The sequence below is a fragment of the Grampus griseus genome, assembly GCF_964374135.1.
Source record: "Grampus griseus genome assembly, chromosome: 21".
Classification (NCBI taxonomy): Eukaryota; Metazoa; Chordata; class Mammalia; order Artiodactyla; family Delphinidae; genus Grampus; species Grampus griseus.
Window position 1 is genome coordinate 33,062,394 of NC_139015.1, and position 21,143 is coordinate 33,083,536.

General features: G+C 43.8%; 1 protein-coding gene across 1 annotated transcript; it reads left to right on the forward strand.

Moving 5' to 3' along the window:
• Positions 1-1,331: 1,331 nt before the first annotated feature.
• Positions 1,332-16,989, forward strand: CHRNB3 (cholinergic receptor nicotinic beta 3 subunit; the record flags this gene model as incomplete). Its single annotated transcript, XM_082680572.1, has 5 exons — positions 1,332-1,478; positions 3,575-3,619; positions 12,880-12,989; positions 13,542-14,424; positions 16,855-16,989. The coding sequence occupies exons 2-5, from the start codon at positions 3,593-3,595 to the stop codon at positions 16,987-16,989; spliced, it is 1,155 nt and encodes a 384-aa protein (XP_082536698.1). The 5' UTR covers positions 1,332-1,478; positions 3,575-3,592.
• Between the last annotated feature and the right edge of the window lie 4,154 nt (positions 16,990-21,143).

The following is a 21,143-nucleotide window of genomic DNA, read 5'->3' on the forward strand; positions in this document are numbered from 1 at the left end:
CATCGTCACCAGCTTTCTAGAGCGGAAGAGAAAGGGTGGAGGCAGCCACGGCACGCAGCGCCTTGTGTCTGCCCCTGCTCACCCCAGGAGGAGCATTCTGAATTACATTTTGAATCATGGCTCCCCAGTAAAGTGAAGGTCTCACGCACACGTGGAGCCTGTGTGCGATTTTGCTTTTCTTCCCACTAAGACTCTCTGGGTTTTCATTGGGTAAACGTGGGGGTGTGTCTTGCGTGTGACCTTGCCAGCCACGTGCGTCTCTCAGTGGGAAGAAGAGGTTTTCTGTGGGAAAGCGGATGGTGCAGAATGAGTCATTGTAGGATTTCAGAGGGTGCTGGACAGAGGAAAAAAGGGGCCATATTTAAAACAACAAAGAGCTTCCTGGTTTGAAATTGGATAGCATAGCACTGAAAAGAAACAAAACTTACCTCTAGACCACGTTCCTAAACCATTTCTTCAACTTGAGTGTTAAAGCTTGAAATTAGGGTGCTTCTTAGGCTTTTGTACACTTGGGGAGGAAAAGAGTTGTTGTTAGAACCTGGTTCTTGGCCAGGGAGGCTCTTCGTAAGGGAGGACTTCCCCAGGAGGAAGGGAGGGAACCGGCGGGGCATGTGGTAGGTGTTCTGTGAACGTCTGCTGAACGTATGGAAAATGGCCTGGCTCTCCCTTCATTGGTTCATTCATTAAGTAAACATCAAATGAGCTAGTGCTGTGCCCGGACACCGTGCTAGGTGCTGGCTGAACATCACCAAATAGCACAGATACTGTGCCTGCCATCGTGGCACCCAAGGGGAGGACAGACAGGGACAAATGCATGACAAATTGTGATCAGGGATGTGAAGGGGCCAGACCAGGTGCAGTGATGGACAGTGCAAGCAGGCAGAGACCACCTCCATCAGGAGGTGTTGACCTCTTGATGAGAAAGCCCTGTAAGAAGGCAAAGCTCTGGGTATAGACTCTACTTTTATTTTTTTCTTCCAGTTTTATTGAGATGTAATTGACATACAGCCCTGTGGAAATTTAGGAGGCACAGCATAATGATCTGACTTACATGCGTCATGAAAGGATTTCACCACAATAAGTTTAGTGACCATCCGTCACCTCATACAGATACAACATTAAAGAAGTAGAACGAGAGTCTACCTTGAGCGGTGCGTTTGGGGAGGGAGCTGGGGTGGGTAAGGAGAGTGTTTAGAGAGAACCCCTGTAGCCTCAACCCTGCCTCTGCTGAATCAGGCTGTTTAGAAATACACGATGTCCCGCTGGAGAATGTGGGCCCAGCCGTCCCGCCTCCCCGGTTAATTCGGGTCCCCTCATGTCTTACAGCTGCTGCAGGATTCAGGCCCATAGCCGAAGAAGAAGATGTGCTGCTCAGACATTTATTCCAAGGTTACCAGAAATGGGTTCGCCCTGTATTACAATCTAATGACACCATAAAAGTATATTTTGGGTTGAAAATATCTCAGCTGGTAGATGTGGTGAGTAATCTTCGGCCCTCAGCTGCAGAGAACATGCATTCCTTCGCCCATTCTCGAGGCTAAAATTTGATTTTGTTTTCTTTCCACATGTCTGCCATTTCAGTTTTAAAAATAAAACCTGCCCCAAGAAGCCAGTGAAATGACCCACGGAAAGAATGAGAACGTCATTTTCATTGCAACACTGTTGGTGGGGTGTGGGTGGCGTGGAGGAGGGACGTTTTCCTCTGGGGGGGGTGGGATGTGCCTGCTAGGAGGGCATCACCCTTGGCAGTTCTGCTGGAGCCCCCAGGGTGAGCATCAGGGTGAGGGGCTGGGCTGCAGAGGTGGGGCTGAGCCAGGGCTGGCAGGGCTGCTTGCGGGGAGGGACAGCAGATGGTGACAGCACCAGAGTGAGTGCCTGGGTGACCCCATCCCCTCCCGGATCCCCTCAGGACCCCATACCTTTCCCTGACACACCACACCTTAACATTCTCTACTAATTTTCCTGTCGGGCTCACATTACTGCCATGATGTCCCTGGGGAAATCCATGAACTTCAACAACCCCGATTCTGCAGAATCATTCTGCCGTGGTCCCCAAAGTCACAGAATAATCCTCCGCCATTGCCCAAATCTCCACCCCACTACAAGTGCACACACGCACCCCCCCCCCCCAGCTGACTCATCACCCAGGATTCCTTCTAGAAAATCATGCAAAGCCCATCTCCCATTTAGCTAATACTTCATTCTACTTCACGCCCTTACCATGCCTTCGGTTAGGCAATTTTATATAAATATCACCACAGTGAACTACTACTTGCTCTAATTATTATTTTTCATTTTAAGTAAAATATGCCTAATGCTTTAGGGTCTCAATGCCATTTAACTGCCCTTCAGTTGAGAATCCTTTTCACTTTGGACCCCTCAAAGGTAAGACTCAGGAAGTCTCGGACAAAAAGAAAAATCCAACACACAGTTTCACTTAATTTTTTTAGTTTCTGCTTTATAACAAAGTGAATCAGTTATACATATACATACATATATCCCCATATCTCTTCCCTCTTGCGTCTCCCTCCCTCCCACCCTCCCTATCCCATCCCTCCAGGCGGTCACAAAGCACCGAGCTGATCTCCCTGTGCCATGCGGCTGCTTCCCACTAGCTATCTACCTTACGTTTGGTAGTGTATATATGTCCACGCCACTCTCTCACTTTGTCACAGCTTACCCTTCCCCCTCCCCATATCCTCAAGTCCATTCTCTAGTAGGTCTGTGTCTTTATTCCCGTCTTACTCCTAGGTTCTTCATGACATTTTTTTTTCTTAAATTCCATATATATGTGTTAGCATACGGTATTTGTCTCTCTCTTTCTGACTTACTTCACTCTGTATGACAGACTCTAGGTCTATCCACCTCATTACAAATAGCTCAATTTCGTTTCTTTTTATGGCTGAGTAATATTCCATTGTATATATGTGCCACATCTTCTTTATCCATTCATCCGATGATGGGCACTTAGGTTGTTTCCATCTCCGGGCTATTGTAAATAGAGCTGCAATGAATATTTTGCTACATGACTCTTTTTGAATTATGGTTTTCTCAGGGTATATGCCCAGTAGTGGGATTGCTGGGTCATATGGTAGTTCTATGTGTAGTTTTTTAAGGAACCTCCATACTGTTCTCCATAGTGGCTGTACCAATTCACATTCCCACCAGCAGTGCAAGAGGGTTCCCTTTTCTCCACACCCTCTCCAGCATTTATTGTTTCTAGATTTTTTGATGATGGCCATTCTGACTGGTGTGAGTTGATATCTCATTGTAGTTTTGATTTGCATTTCTCTAATGATTAATGATGTTGAGCATCCTTTCATGTGTTTGTTGGCAGTCTGCATATCTTCTTTGGAGAAATGTCTATTTAGGTCTTCTGCCCATTTTGGGATTGAGTTGTTTGTTTTTTTGTTATTGAGCTGCATGAGCTGCTTATAAATTTTGGAGACTAATCCTTTGTCAGTTGCTTCATTTGCAAATATTTTCTCCCATTCTGAGGGTTGTCTTTTGGTCTTGTTTATGGTTTCCTTTGCTGTAGTTTCACTTAATTTGAATTTAATTTTCATTCTCTTAGGATGAAAAGAATCAGCTGATGACAACAAACGTGTGGCTCAAACAGGTAACTGTCAGTCCAAGGACTGTAGCTCCCCCCCAATTGTTTCCATTCTTTTCTACTGAGAAAGGCTCCCGTTGAAAAATAATTATTTTAAAGAGCATATTGAGTTCTTCAGAGAGATATTTGGGAGTGTTTGGGGAAGGGTTTATTCTTTTGTATTCTCTTCTGCACGAGTCAGAGGTCAGTCTGGAAGCTCGTAGGCACACCTTGCTCTGTCTTCTTGCTTCTGGAGTGGGCAGGTAGGAGGGTGACTCTGACACTGAGTCCAGGGCACTGGTCCCTGGGCTACTTGCAGAAAGGGGGGAAAGGTGTCAGGGTGCAACTTACCCTCATTTAAGCTACCACAACTGGATAAGAAAATCAGGGATGTTAAATTCTCCCTCTTCCCCCCTGGTCCTCCCTGGGATGACCCTTCCCCTAATGTTGTTCCCTAGAAAGAGAAAACAGGGAATGACAGAGGCCACTCACCACCAACTTCAGAACAAGGTGAAGCCCAAGTCAAAATGATGAACCTCCGTCTTCCTAATATGACTAGAAAAGCATGTGAATTGTTTTCAGCTCCTAGCTTGGCCATAGCCTGTTTCCTGCTCTTTCTGGAGTTGCCAGGAAATAATTACCATTCAAGTTTGCATATGTCGTGTAAAGGAGAAAATATTGGCACTTCCTTGATAGGAGGTGAGAAGGTTGATTTAATTGCTTATTTATTTTTGTTAGCAATTATTGGGTTTTTTACGGGATGTTGCCTCATCTCCCAGAGATTTAAAATCTTCCCAGTGGGGATATGTTAATTATCTCACTTAATTTTAATGTACAAACATAATAGTTTTCACTTGTTTATGTTGAAATGAATTAGTTATCTATTCAGGTTTAGTAGACTTGTTCAGGTCTTTCTGCTAATGGTTTGTTTATAAGGAACAATGGATAAAAGAGACTGTAAGGACATTCCCTAGACTTCATCTGGTGTCATCAAATTTCTCCTACCCAAAAACTTTGATCAGAGTTGGATAATCATTATAAATTTTACTAGTTCCTAGTTCTCTGAGTCTTTTCTTGGTAGGTATGTTAGCATGTTATGAAATGGATCTGCATAGTTTTTTACTTGCAAATAAAAATGTCCAGGAGAAAATAATAAGCTAGGAATGTCGATATAAAAATACAATTTAAATAAATGTATTTTTTGATATACCTATCTCATTCCTCAGAACTTATCCTACTTTTGCACTTTCTAAAGTGGAATTTGGAGGTATTTTGAGTTCATAAAAATCAGTAAGAAGTCCTGTATTTGAGCTTTCAGGGAAGAGAAGAAAAACTTTTCTGTTAAAGTGTAAATAGGCTTGGGAATTTGGCAAAAATAAAACAAACGAACAGACTCTCACTGATTCACACACACCTCCTCCAGCTGCCCCTTGAGGCTAAGCTCTTACACTTAAAACAGTGGTCCAGGACCTTGGCCTCTGAGATAGTAAGGATTTCTCACTTTTCTTGAGATTTTGGAAATAGGGAGTCATTTCAGCCAAAGAGAACAATGTCAGACACGAAGGGAAGAAATCACTGCTCCTTGGTTTCTAGCTGTACTTTGGAAATGACCTCTCGCAAACCTATGCCCCAGAATCACGGTGGCCTGGTGGGAGCCTCCAGGGCAAGACAGAACCAACACCTGAAAACCCCCAACACCCAAAACAGAGCAAGAGAAATCTCCAGGGGGAGGTGGGGGCTTGCTAGCTGACACTTAGAAAAGCCAGCTGGGGACTTTGGTTCCCATGTCATAGAAGTAACGAGAGTAACATGGTTTCATTGCATTAATTTGCAATGGGTTGTCATGGCTCTTATCCACTTACATTTCTCAACCTCTCTGAATTAGCAGAGCAGGTATCATTACCCCTGTTACCAGAGACTGAAGAGACTGCCTCACCTGGCTGGAACCAGCTTTCCCCAGTTAGGGCCTTGTCTGCACATCCAGCTTTGCACAAAACATCAAGGCCTGTTTCTAAATTAGAGGAGGATTCAAAATGGGAGAAACCACCGAGAGTATTAGGAAACTATTGCACTCACACAGGTTGGATTTGGAGCGGGAACGTCACAATAGGTATTAATCAATAAGGGCTATGTTGTGGCGCAAACAATATGGCAACAAAAAAGAAAGGAGAATCTATGGCCTGGGTGGCAGGCAGGGAAGGCTGCATGGAAGAGGAGGCTTTGGAGCTCCACCATAATGTTACTTTTATACTTTTTTTAAAGCTTTTTAAAACTAAAAAAGGTAAAAGAAAGGACAGAAGGGATGATAAAAAGAAGATAAAATTGATGTTTAAAAAAAACTACTGGGCTTCCCTGGTGGCGCAGTGGTTGAGAATCCGCCTGCCGATGCAGGTGACACAGGGTCGTGCCCCGGTCCGGGAAGATCCCACATGCCGCGGAGCGGCTGGGCCCGTGAGCCATGGCCGCTGAGCCTGCGCGTCCGGAGCCTGTGCTCCGCAACGGGAGAGGCCACAGCAGTGAGAGGCCCGCGTACCGCAAAAAAAAAAACCACAAAAAAAACCCTACCATTTTAGTGTTTTACACAGATGTCAGTTTCAGAGTAGCCAACAACAATACTGAGATTTATTGAGCGCCTGCCAAGTGCCCAGTCACTCTGCCGCTTGTGTCACAGGAATGAATGCATTCAATTCTCACAGCCGCCTCCTGAGACAGGCCTGTTATTATTCCCACCTTGCAGATTAGAAGACTGAGGATTGGAGGACTGGAGTGACTTGCCTCGGGCTACACACTATCAGGTGCAGCCTGGCTTGTATAAAGAAACCATATTCTTCTTCAAACTGGAGGGAGCTGACGGGAGACGTCTGGCGCTCCTCTCAGGGCTGTCCCTGTAGAGTCCGGTTCCTAATCCTGGCCTTCTAAGGCTTCGATTCCTCAACCTCTGGGATGTCTCATGGAGTTGGTCTAGAAAGACATGTGGGACAGAATGAGGCTAGAGTTCGCTCCACCTTCCATTCATTCCACAGGGTTTACTGAGAGGCTGCTAAGGGCCAGGTACTCTGCTAGATCCTGGATGTCCAGAGCACAAAACAGCCCTGCTTCAAGGAGAGGATCTGGTGTTAGTTGTGTAAAAAATAACTACTGTAATATAAACACCATAAGGAAAGTATATACATAAGGAACTGGGTCATTACAATAATGACAATGAAACAGGGAGTAAATCAGGGAAGGCTTCCAAGGGGAGGAGACATTTAAACTGGCTCTTGCAGGATCAGTAGAAGTTCTACAAGCCATAAAAGTGGAGAAATTGTGACCCACCTGAATAGGCTTCTCAATAACACGACTTCCCAAAGCTCTCACACCAGAGCAAAGCTACAGGAAACTCTTTCCAATCATCCGTGTCTACCTCAGTCAAAATAAAGACAAAAATGACCAAACCTTCCTCTTTTGTGATTGCCCTCTCAGACACTGAAAAATGCTCCCTAGTTCATTTCCACAGAGAGAATAAAATTCTACCTACTTGGACCAAAAGCATGTCTCCTGATAGCATATGCAACTGAGATGCTTGGTTTTTTTTGTTTGTTTGTTTGTTTGTTTACCCAATTCCTCTGCTGTGTCTTCTATTTCCTTCATTCTCGTCTGATATATCTAGACATTTCTCTTCTATCCTCTCAACCACAGACCTTTACAAGCACAAATTTAGTGACATCCTGAAAAAGTCCTCTACGTGGAGCTATTTTTATGTTACTGATTTTATTTTGCAAACTCATTTGTCTTCCTCCTTTGTACTTCCAGAGAGTATTCAAGACCATATAAATCATAAATAGATTATTAACTCACTAAAACTCCGTGAGAAATACTCACTTCCCTAGCCGCTCAGATTCTGCTTCGTCGTTGTCAAGGTTAGGAAAACTGCACCGTAGGTACCCAAAAAGGAATGAAAGATGAAAATATCCCTTCTTTAATGACAGGAGGGTTGGCCCTTTGCCTAGATGTTATTGTGTGAATAATCACTCTGACGACAGATGTCAAGTATATTCACTCAACTAGCACTTCCTGAGCACCCACTACGTGCCAGGGATGGTGGAGGGCACTGGGCTTGCACCGCTGGAGGCATACTCCAATGAACCAGTAAGATTCACTGTCGCTGAGAGCCGGCTGCTATCCTAGCCCCATGATGACCCCAGGGGAAACAAAGCTTCCTTAATCTCTGCCCAGGCCAACACCTTAGACTGGTGTTGTTTCTCCAACAGCTGATTCCTGTTTTAGATCAACAAAAAGTTCAGAGACATGATGAAGGCCTCATTGGATAAATCCCTGCAGCTGGCTTGCAGGAGAAAACCAAGAAGCTGGTTTATTTCATAACAAACCCAAGGAAAGGACGGCCTTGCCGTAAGGTCCGGGCCACGTTCCCAAAGCCTTCCACAACCTGTAATGGCACTTGTACATCTAGGAGTTTACCTCAGACCTCCCTCACCATCTTATTTTCCTTCCTTTTCTACAGCCTCACTCTGACCTTAGCAGAGGAGACCCGTGTGGTCTTCTGATTCACGTGGATTCAAGCAGAGTGAGTCAGGAATCCAAAGTCTCGCTGTATAAACTTGAGCAGGTCACTTCCCCTCTCTGACCCTCAGTCTCTTCATCTAGCAAATAGAGACGATGCCTAGCTCACAGTATCGCTGGGAGGTTAAACGGGATTGTGTGCATGAATGTGACTCCTACATGGTCTGGCACGTAGTGGGGACTCAATACATGTCATTTCCTGGTGCCACCTTTGGAGGCTTTCTCATCCTTAATGACAAAGCCCATTTCTTGGCCTCAACAACTCATAGATATTATGGGAATATGAGACATATAAGATGTCATGTTGCTGTCTTTAAAGTGAATCAACACTAATTCAGTTTTAGGAATTTCACACCTGACTTTGAGATAACTGACGATCCCAAGGGTGTCCCAGAGGTTGCCAATCACCAGCAAGGAATATTTGTTCCTTACTATCTTTTGGTCTTGGGATTAAGAATTACTAATTATTATAATAATATTTTTTCTAATTATTAAGAATAATTAGAAGAATCTATTTATTATAAAGAAGTCATGACATAGTTTTAAAAAGTCTTATGATTTAGGTTTAAATGAAATTTGGTAATATCTCGACACTTATGGGTGATATTTCAGGTAATATATGTAAGAAAAGACAGTTTTAAGGGAATATATGTGATATGGATTTGAAGTTGCACTTTTCAGAATTAAGAGAGCTAGACTGGGAGTATGTTTCCATTTTTTTTCTCAGTCAGAGATTAACTTTGGTATTTGGCCCTGACCTACCCTGCGCTCCCCTGTTTCCTGTAATAACAAGCTCTCAAGCCCGGGACTGCTGCAAAGTGGAGCTGATGTTTGTACAGGGCTTTGGGAATCTTGGCCAGGACATGCTCCATGAACACTGGATATTGTTTCTAATCTACTGCTTTAAGAAGGCGGAGACAGGAGATCAATCTCCAAATGCCTCCACGGTTTCAGAGAGAGCAGGGAAGTGACCAGAAAGCCTCACAGCTCCTTAGAGAGCAGGACCGGGGATTTGGGCTCTGAATCCTCACCTTGACCCAGCTGACCCTAAGACGGGCAGTGGCCCTGGGTTGTGGGGCTCAGCCAGCATCATGGTGGACCGCAACCTGCTGGGAATTCTGTGAGCCGCTCTGATGGGCACATCCAGGGGGAGAGCATCTCCGACTCCCCAGGTCTAGCATCAGAAGGACCCCAAGATGGTGAGGAATGTCTCCCCTAACCCCGCAGAGGAGCACAGCTAGTAAAGAACAGTGCAGGGGGCTCCCCTGGTGGCTCAGTGGTTGGGAGTCCGCCTGCCGATGCTGGGGACACGGGTTCGTGCCCCGGTCCGGGAAGATCCCACATGCCGCGGAGCGGCTGGGCCCATGAGCCATGGCCGCTGAGCCTGCGCGTCTGGAGCCTGTGCTCCGCAACGGGAGAGGCCACAACAGTGAGAGGCCCGCGTACCTCAAAAAAAAAAAAAAAAAAGAACAGTGCAGGGGTGGAACTCTAATTCAGTGCTGCCTCCCTCTTTCTCTCTCTCTCTCAGGTACCCCCAAGTAAGCGGCAATGACCGCGAGTCCCACCTGCCCCTTTTCCTTTACTGGTCAAGAGCACACCCTGAATCCACTGGAGCTGTCTTTATATCCTCCTCGAGGATTGAGACGTGTCCCTCATTCATCCATCCACTCACGTCTGCTGTTCATCCTGCAACAGCGTCCACAGCAGACCTGCCCTCCACAGCACCCACTGCCCCTTCCTACCCTCTGCTTCAGCTGCGATGTCGTCAAATCCGAACCTCCTTCCCTGTCCACTCACTGTCCTGCATCTTCACACCCAAACCGCGCCCTTCATGGCAATAACCACAGGGTGTGGTAATGGTTTGCCAGTTAGTTTACTCGTTCTTGTCTGAGACAGTCCCAGGCCAGGAGGGCAAGGCGGCCCTGCTCAGTGCTGGTATAAGCCTCGCATATTTGTGGAATGAATTAATTCCCCTCAAATTGTGAGCGTCCTAAAGCACTGTCTCTGCTGTCTCTGGCCACAGCTGTTCATCTTGCTGTCCGGTGAGCGAGACAAATCTTTCTGACTGAACAGTCTCTCCCTCTGGGGCTTGGCCCACTTCCCTGAGCACAGTCTGTGTGGCCGGTGTCCGTTTGCTGGGATGTGCCCCCAGAATGTGAGCTCCCCCGCTTCCTCCTTGGCTGTACAGCCGGGCTTAGGTAAAGACGGGCAGTGCCTGCAGAAGAGAGAAGACTGAATTCCAGAAGCAGGCAATTTGAGTTCCAGATCTTTAGGTTCCAAGCGGAGGAATTGTGGGTTTGGACTCCTAACTGTGCTCGCTTAACACTGATTTTTAAAGACGGAGCCAGAGTGTAAGAGCCCAGCTCCAGCCAGTCTGCCCGAGTGCACGTCTGTCCCTGGGGCTCATCGCCTGTGGGCCTGCAGCTCGCTCCCTGCTCGGGATCTATTTTTATATATAGAAATATACTTTCCATATATATAAAGAACTAAAAACTCAGCAATAAGAAAACAGACAACCCATTTAAAAAATGTGCAAAAGATTTAGCAACCACTTCACCAAATAAAATGTATGGATGACAAGTAAGCACATGAAGAAATGCTCAACATCATTTAGTCATTAGGAAAATGCATAGTAAAAACCATAATGAGTTACTACTTTACAACTATTATAATATAGTTAAACATCTAAATGTGACAAAACCCAGTACTAGAGATGAGCCAAACAGCTGGAATGCTCATGCATTGCTAGTGGGAATGCAAAATGATTCAGTCTCTCCGGCGTGTATCATATTAAGTTAAACGTACACTTACTCTATGACCCAGCCATCCCACTCCTAGGTATTTACCCAAAAGAAAAAAAAGAATGGTTTTCACCCAAAAAATTACAAAATGTTTATAGTGGCTTTATTTATAATCATTAAAAACTGAAAAGAATCCAGATATTTTGCCTGGTGAATGGATAAAAAGAATTGTGGTATATTCATACAGTGGAATACTTCTCACTAATATAAAAATGAACAAACTACTAATACAACCTAGAAGAATCCAAAATGTATTCTGATAAGTAAAAGAAGTCAGGATGGAATGGCTACCTATTGTATGATTCCATTATATGACATTCTAGAAAAGGCAAAATTATAGGATCAGAAAATAGAGCAGTGGTTGCCCGGGACTGGGGATATGGGAGTGGTTGATTACAAAGGGGCAGCCCGAGGAAAATTTGGGGGCAGCAGAGCTATTCTGGTATCTTTATGGCATTAGTGATTATCCAACTGTTTGCCTGTGGAACTGTAGAGTGACTTTTATTGTAAGGAAAATTTTAAAATGTAAAAGTGAAAACGAACCATAAATGTTGCTCTGAGTTCCCTTCAGCATTTCTGGGATTCAGGCTTGCTGCCAGTAGTAGAAATCTCCTTAGCAGGAGACAAATAATTCATAGGAAGGAAATTATATTTGCTTTTCAAAATGGGCAGAGGAAGAGGAAGGAAGAGAGAAGCTTGTGAGTACCAAGTAAGCATGATAAATGCTTTATTAGTTTGGGTTCTTAAACTGTCAGTCTTCATATGCATGGTTTTCCATAAGTAGTCATGCAATTTTTTTTTAATCCTTTAGAGCGTAGACTTTTAAAGACCCATATCTTTTAAAATTTGTTTTTCAAGGATTAAGCCTCACAAATATTGCCTAAGAGAGACGATGTCTCATCTGGTGTGTATAGTTCCGTCCTTTTCCAGGCATCATGCATATTTCAATATTTTACCATCTAGTGAACCATCTATCTGCTGACTCCTGATTTTTTAATGACAGTTGGCACCACTGGGCTCCAGGAAGCCTCACACTGGGCATACCCTCTCAACCTCCTGAAATGTCATTTAATATTCTCCTATATCATTCCTCAACTGTCCACATGACAGAGGGTGGAATAATTAATTTTCAGGTCAGATTTCATAAGATTCTAGATCCTAAATCTTTTTAAGTCCACTTCTGCTGTAACTGGGTCATCCATACATCATCCTTCATAATTCAATCAATTAACGGTCAGTTTTGTTAATCTGGATCCACCAACCCCTGTAAAACATGCTAAATGATTACATTCTATTACAAGGAAAAATATGCAAGCATCTGGAGGCTAACAACATTAGGAATATAATTTAAAACTGGATTTGGTACTCGCAAAATAAATTCAGATTAGAGCTTAAAAGGAGATTCTTGGGAAATATTTTATCATTGGATAAAAGTTATAATGTCCTCAAGAGTAGTCAGCAGATACTGGAAGTTTCATATTAGCATGTTGCATGCATCTTTGTCCAAGACTCTTGATTGATATTCAAAATCATTTCTCTCAATACAATTATCATGAGATTACAATATCACTGGACCAACTCTCCTAGAATAAACTAAGTTAGAGCTATCTTTGCTTTTCTTTTGTTCCTTAGGAGAAAATAGGTCATGAATCAGTGGTGTTTGCTGCTGAGCCTCTAGATTGTGAGGTAGATACGACAATTTTGGAAATCCCAGACTGGACAAGTGTGAGAGTCTGGGCACCATCAAAGACCAGGCTGGCTCAAACTGTATCTTGACCTGCCCTGAGTCACGGAGAGGGTCATAAGGTCTAAAGTGGATGAATTTCCCTTTTAAAATAAAACACTGGATTAGTAAATTAACATAAACTAGAAGATTCCAAACTCTAATACCTTGAATTTTCAGAACAGTATATTAATTTCACACAGGAATGGACAGACCACAAATTACGCTGGAATCCAGATGAATACGGTGGAATTCATTCAATTAAAGTTCCGTCAGAATCTCTCTGGCTTCCTGACATAGTTCTCTTTGAAAAGTAAGTATCACAGTAGAAAAGTGCACTGGTCGGATTAGGAGTAGAAATAGAAAAGCCTGGGCTTCCCTGGTGGCACAGTGGTTGAGAATCTGCCTGCTAATGCAGGGGATACGGGTTCGAGCCCTGGTCTGGGAGGATCCCACATGCCGCGGAGCAACTGGGCCCGTGAGCCACAACTACTGAGCCTGCGCGTCTGGAGCCTGCGCTCCGCGACAAGAGAGACTGCGATAGTGAGAGGCCCGCACACCGCGATGAAGAGTGGCCGCCGCTTGCCACAACTAGAGAAAGCTCTCACACAGAAACGAAGACCCAACACAGCAAAAATAAATAAATTAACTAATTAAAAAGAAAAAAAAAAGAAATAGAAAAACCTGATTGTGCCAAAATAATTAAGAGAAAGGTACAACTTTAACGAGAAAATTATTCCTTTTGGAAATATTGTTTGACCCTGTGGTAGGAAAGTCATAAAATACAAATAGTACGACGGTGGGAAAAACAAAAAAAAAGTTAATATGTGTTCAACTAACCATCAGGTGAACCGTTTTTCGACAGCGCTGACGGACGGTTCGAAGGCTCGCTCATGACCAAGGCCATCGTGAAATCCAACGGGACCGTGGTGTGGATGCCTCCCGCCAGTTACAAAAGCTCCTGCACCATGGACGTCACCTTCTTCCCATTCGACAGGCAGAACTGCTCCATGAAGTTCGGATCCTGGACTTACGACGGGACCATGGTTGACCTCGTCCTGATAGACGAGAACGTGGACAGAAGAGACTTCTTCGACAACGGAGAGTGGGAGATCCTCAACGCCAAGGGCACAGCGGGGAGCCGGAGAGACGGCGCGTACCAGTACCCGTTCATCACCTACTCCTTCGTGCTGCGCCGCCTGCCCCTGTTCTACACCCTCTTCCTCATCATCCCCTGCCTGGGGCTGTCCTTTCTGACAGTGCTTGTCTTCTACTTGCCTTCTGACGAGGGGGAGAAGCTCTCCTTATCCACGTCCGTCTTGGTTTCCCTGACAGTGTTCCTCCTGGTGATTGAAGAAATCATCCCGTCCTCCTCCAAGGTCATCCCGCTCATTGGCGAGTACCTCCTGTTCATCATGGTCTTTGTCACCCTGTCCATCATCGTCACCGTGTTTGTCATCAACGTCCACCACAGATCTCCCTCCACTTACCACCCCATGGCCCCCTGGGTTAAGCGGCTATTTCTGCAAAAACTTCCTAAATTACTTTGCATGAAGGACCACGTGGATGGCTACTCTTTCCCAGATAAAGAGGAGAGTAAACCGGCAGTGGGAGGTAAAGTCCTCAAAAAAAGGAAACAAAAGCAGATTAGCGATGGAGAAAAAGCTCTGGTCGCTTTCCTGGAAAAGGCTGCGGATTCCATCAGATACATTTCCAGCCACGTGAAGAAAGAGCATTTCATCAGTCAGGTGAGGGGACCGCCGCAAGCCAGGACTGAGATTTTAATGTCTGTTTACAGCAAATGCGTCCTTGTTTAACATGTGACCTTATTAGCTCTCTGCTTGACACACATAAAACTTAAAACAAGCCCTGACACAAAATAGAGACTTCAGTGTGGATTTTCAGGGAGAAGTTCACAAAAACAGAATGAGCAAAAGAGGAGCAACTATAGATTAAGCACTATTTCTTATAAGTAGACTTAATTCTATCTAAAATAATTCAATTCTACATTTTAAGTTGGTTGTCCTGGTCTCTGGTCATTTATCTCTCACTTTTAGTGGGATGATGGATATCTCTATTCAGCATATTTGGAAAACAGAAAACAGAAGGAATCAATTTCTAAATTTATACAAAAACATGGTGTAACAACAAGTATTTAGTTCACAAATTTAAAGAGATTTATTTTTTAAAATGTGATGAGGGTGTGGATTTCAGACTCAAAACGGTCCTGCATGCAGATGCTACCCATGTTCATTATGACTTGAGAAAAGCTACTTAACCTGAACTTCAGTTTTCTGAAACCTCCCTTGAAGGGTTATTGTGAGGAATTAGTGACATCATGTATAAAACATGCACTGTGTGCCTAGCGCACGTGGTCTCATGATTATGTAAGCAGTCAATAAATGTGAATCCTCGGGCTTCCCTGGTGGCGCAGTGGTTGAGAGTCCGCCTGCCAATGCCGGGGACACGGGTTCGTGCCCCAGTCCGGGAAGATCCCACATGCCGTGGAGCGGCTGGGCCCGTGAGCCATGGCCGCTGAGCCTGCGCGTCCGGAGCCTGTGCTCCACAACGGGAGGGGCCACAACAGTGAGAGGCCCGCGTACCGCAAAAAAAAAAAAAAACACAAGCAAACAAACAAAAAAATAAATGTTAATCCTCATCTTTCTTCTCCCCGTCTTCCCTCCCTCCTCTACATGGTCCTTCCCCCGTGGAAGGAAAATATTATTTGACATTTAAATACTCAGCACAAAAACAGGTCTGTTGCTTAAAATGAGTTAATACTTACACCAGTTTATAGGGTTTAATTATTTTACTCTAAAATCAGTAAAAATTAGTGCCAAGATCCTGATCTCATAAACAAACTTATGAAAGAATAGGGGTTTTTAGAAATATCCTCTACTTTTCATGTAGACACTGCCTAGCATCTCTCCTCTCTTAACAATTTGTCATTTTTTCATCCACTGAAAAAATTTTTAAACAGCACTAGAAGAAATGCTGCTATAGAAAAAACATTACAGCTATGCTTAAGGGTTTTTTGTTTGTTTCTTTCTTTATATCTTTTAGAAATTCTTTTTTAAATTTTATTTTGATTGAAGTATAGTTGATTCACAATGTTGTGTTAATTTCTGCTGTACAGCAAAGTGACTCAGTTATACATACATATACATTCTTTTTCATATTCTTTTCCATTATGGTTTATCACAGTATGTTGAATATAGTTCCTGGTGCCTTTTAGAAATTCTAATACAAAAATTTAAATAGCTTTTTTAAAAATTATAAAAGTAACACATCATCAGTATAGGGAATTGGAAAATACAAAACATTTAAGATGATTCACATTGTTAATAATCCCCCACTTAAGTTTGAAACTTTTAACATTTTCATCTGTCTTCTTCGTGGTTTTCCCCAAGGTTTTATTTCTAAACCTCTATGTGCACAAAATACATTCAAGTTCTGCATCAGCTTCTATGTTCCTTCTAGAACGGCAGGCGTCCTGCTTGGTTCCATCTTTACCAAATCCCCATGTACTGGAAATGGGACACTTATTTTCCCTTGAAAGATTTCTGGCCCCGTCTCTGAGGCTCCCCCCAACCCCCGCCGACCCTGCAGCTTGTCCTGCTCTGAACTTTCCCTCACTGGCCACTGCCCAGTCTCCCCAGCCTCCCTTCCTCCAGAGGGACTTGGTCTCCTCTCTCCCTCACCAGTTCCTGTCATCTCCTCCAGGAGTATCCATTGTAGACCCACCCACCTGGGGAGTGGAGGAAAAGAGGTCCTGAGTCAAGTGACCACAAAAATTCTTAATTTATAAATTTGTGATTTATTTCCTATGTCATATCAGGAAGCATCACAGTGAGTGATGCTGGCTTTTTATTTGGGTAAAAATCAGGCTTTTCCCATTTCAATCAGTAACATTTACAAACGCATCAGTGATTCTGTTCTTTCAATTTTACATCCTCAACAGTGATGAAAGTGTTTTCCCATGAACTTGAATTATGGGCTGTTTTCTTGGGCACGGTCAGTGAGGTCCCAGGAAGCCTATATTGCAGAGGATGTGTCAGGTGCGTTTGGAAAACTGCAGGGCTGTAAATCTGAATAGGACTCTTTCTGAAGTCCCTTGAAATGAATTCAGAGCAGCTGCCCCGCATCCTGAATGGGAGGCGTCTTTTTCTCTTTTGCAGGTGGTGCAAGACTGGAAGTTCGCAGCTCAAGTTCTCGACCGGATCTTCCTCTGGCTCTTTCTGATCGCGTCTGTCACCGGCTCAGTGCTGATTTTCACCCCTGCTTTGAAGATGTGGCTACACAGTTACCATTAGGAAGACGTCTCCAGAGCAATCTAAACCGCACACATAAAGACAGAATTATACCCTAGAACTGACATCCAGCCCCCATGTGTATACAGCATCCAGGCGCACGTGCTTATCAGGAGGCCCCGAGTGTAGACGGCGTCTTGTGTCATCCTCAGGGAGGTTGAACCTTGGTTGCCGTGACAGTGAGTTGGGTTTACATCAGGCAGACCCTCCTCAGACCCCTGCCTTGGTTTCTGCAGACATTCAGGGAGGAATCGTGTGTCCAGCCCTGAGGTCACCAGCCAAGACACACTAGGACTGTTTCAGTGGCCAAGACACACTAGGACTGTGGCAGTGGCCCATGAAGAGTTCCAGGAGGAGGTGTGGGCAGACCCAGGTCTTTTCCTAGAAAACTGAAATTCTGAACATGCTCTGATAATGTTTTTTTATGTCCCTTCATCTAATCTAATCCATTTCAGCTGCACTCTCCAGGCTTTCCATTCTGTTTCTTTTCTTTTCCTCCTTCTCCTTCTCCTTATTCGTATTCTTCTCTTCTTCTTTTTCTGAGAACATTTAAGTTCACTCTCTTAGCAAATTTCAATTGTACAAAGCAGTGTTACCAACTGTAGTCACGTTTTACATGAGATCCTCTGACCTTATTTGTGTTATAACCCAAAATGTATACCCTTTTACCAACCTCTCCCTATTTCCCCGCCCCCTATAGCTCCTGGCAACCACTTCTCTACTCTCTGTTTCTATGAGTTCAACTTCTTTTTCTTTTCTTTTTTTTTAGATTCCACTTATAAGTGAGATCATGCAGTATTTGTCTTTCTGTATCTGGCTTACTTCACTAAGCATCATGTCCTCTGGGTTCATCTGTGTTGTCGCAAATGACAGGACATTTGCTGTCCTGTCAGCAAATGGTTGAATTATATTCAGCTGAATTCATTATGGCTGAATTATATTCCATTGCATATATATCACATTTTCTTTATCCATTTATCTATCGACAGACGCTTACGTTGTTTCCATGTCTTGGGTATTGTAAATAATGCTGCAGTGAACATAGGGGTACAGATATCTCGTCAAGAGAATTATTTCGTTTCCAGAAGTGGCATTGCTGGATCGTATGGTAGTTCTAGTTTTCATTTCTTGAGGACTCTCCATACTGATTTCCATAGTAGCTGCACCAATTTCCATTCCCACCAGCAGTGCACAAGGGGTCCCTTCCTCCACACCTTCATCAGCACTTGTTATCTCTTGTCTTTTCTATGACAACCATCCTAATAAGCGTGAGGTGCTACCTCATTGTGGTTTTGATTTGCATCCCCTGGTGTTGAGCACCTTTTCCTCTACCTGCTGGCCACCTGATTGTCTTCCTTGGAAACATATCTATTCAGATCCTTTGCCCATTTTTTAATTGAGTTACTTGGCTTTTTGCTACTGAGTTGTCTGAGTTCCTTGCATATTTTGAAGAGCGAATATATGGTTTGCAGATATTTTCTCCCATTCTATAGGTTACCTTTTCATGCTGATGGTTTCCTTTGCTGTGCAGTCGTTTCTTAGTTTGATGTAGTCCCACTTGTTTATTGTGCTTTTACTGCCTTTGCTTTTGGTGTCAGATCCAAAGAAACCATCACCAAGACTCTTCCCATTCTGTCTGCATGTTTCTCCCTGCCCTCTGGGAGCACCTCATTCCCCCACCCAGCCCGACTCCTTCTCTGAGACTCATGGGGAGAGGCTGACAGTCTTCTCTCTCGATGACGCCAAATCCTGGATTTTAGCTTGAAATAATTGTTCTCCTTTCCCAATTCTAAATCCAAGCCTTCTCTGGATTATTTTGTGCGAGGCATGTTTCGTATAAACTCTTTGCAGCTGGGACTTTTAAAAACCCAATTTAAGTATTTAACCTTTTCACATAAATTGTTACCACCAATATGTTTAGCCTTATTTATGCCATTTTGTTTGTGTTTTCTGTGTAATGTTTTCTTGTTCTTTCTTATTTTGCTCCTTTTCAGCCTTGACTGAATTTGTCTGTTTCTTCTTCTTCTCTAATGATTTGAAAGGTATGCACCCTTTTCTACTAATTTATTAATAAACACATACAAACTTCTTTTACCAGCGTTGAGAATTAACACCTGTCCCCTACCCTCTAAACAAAACAGGATGCTAAATCACCTTCACTTCCCCTCTTTCTTGATCACCTTTTATATTTTCTCTAAATCATCCATAATTTAGCTCCAGATTATTAATTTTTATATTATGTGTCTCTTTCTTCTGAATAATGTCTTGACAATACATTTTGTCCACAACCATATTCTAAACAACTAATCGTTTTATTCATTTCTTGGTTTACCGGGTTTTTTTTTTTTTTTTTTTTTTTTTTTTTTTTTTTTGCGGTACACGGGCCTCTCACTGTTGTGGCCTCTTCCATTGCGGGGCACAGGCTCCGGACGCGCAGGCTCAGCGGCCATGGCTCACGGGCCCAGCCGCTCTGTGGCATGTGGGATCTTCCCAGATCGGGGCACGAACCCGTGTTCCCTGCATTGGCAGGCGGACTCTCAGCCACTGCGTCACCAGGGAAGCCCTACCAGTTTTTTTTAATCCTACATTTTCCAATTTTTTTTTTATCCTGTTTTTCTCTTTTGCTGATGCATTTCATTATTTCAGAGGAATCCATCTCTAAGCCATTCTTTTAGAAAGTTTTGAGTGTGGTAACCTTTCTGAATTGCTGCATTTCTGCAATTGTAGTTCATTCTGCCCTCACAGAATAGGTTGGCTGGGCCTGGAATTCTGAGTTCAAAATCATTTTCCCTCAGAACTTTGAAGACATTATTCTACAATATCCCCCATTATAGATGAGAACTATGGTGAGGGATGATTCTTATTCTCATTGCTACAGATTCCTGTGTTTTCCTTAAACTTCTTAAGCTTAAGCTTCTCTCTTCATCTTTGGACTTTAGAAATGTCACCTGTATGCCGTATGTGTCTAAGTGTAAGACTTTCTCTCTCCTTGTCTTGGCACGAGGTGACTGTCTTTCTTCAACTCATGCAAATTTTCTTGTCCTCTTTCATTATTTCCTGTCTTCCATTCTTCCTCCCCTTTCTTTCTTTTTTTTTTTTTTTTTTTTGCGGTACACGGGCCTCTCACTGTTGTGGCCTCTCCCATTGCGGAGCACAGGCTCCGGACGCGCAGGCTCAGCGGCCATGGTTCACGGGCCCAGCCGCTCCACGGCATGTGGGATATTCCCGGACTGGGGCACGAACCCGCGTCCCCTGCATTGGCAGGCAGACTCTCAACCACTGCACCACCAGGGAAGCCCCTCCCCTTTCTTTTTGAAATTTCTAACAGAAGGGTTTTAATATTCCTAGATGTCTTCCATATTTATTAACTTATTAACTTTTCTCTCATACTTCTTATTTCTTTAACTCTTTCCATTGTCAGTTTGATGTTACAGCTGACTAATTTGCTTTTCAGTTATTGTTTAGTCTTCTATTCAGCCCACCTACCCAGGTGGGGGATTGGTTTGTCTGTGGATAAATCATGTATTTGATTTCCAACAACTCTAATTCTTCTTTTTGGATGTCATACCCTCTGGAATATATATTAGGGGAATAGTTACTTTAAAGTCTTCTTCTAAGGACTTCCCTGGTGGCACAGTGGCTAAGAGTCCACCTGCCAATGCAGCTGACACAGGTTCGAGCCCTGGTCCAGGAAGATCCCACATGCCGCAGAGCAACTAAGCCCATGCGCCACAACTACTGAGCCCATGAGCCACAACTACTGAGCCCGAGTGCTGCAACTACTGAAGCCCGCACACCTAAAGCCCATGCTCTGCAACAAGAGAAGCCAGCGCAATGAGGAGACCGCACACCACAACGAAGAGTAGCCCCCATCACCGCAACTAGAGAAAGCCCGCATGCAGCAATGAAGACCCAACGCAGCCAAAAAAAAAAAAGTCTTAAAAAAAAAAAGTCTTCTTCTACTGTCTGCAATAACAATTTTTCTGTAGTGGTTAATTCTTCTGCTGATTTTTGATGCTTTCTGTGGTCATTTTATTCAGATGTTTGGTGAGTTTTGATATTGTTTACTCTCCTGACAGTGGAAAACATTTCTAGTTACAGGAAACCTAGCTTCAGTCACTTTCCTTTACTGTCTAGTGTCCAAGCAAGCATTTCTC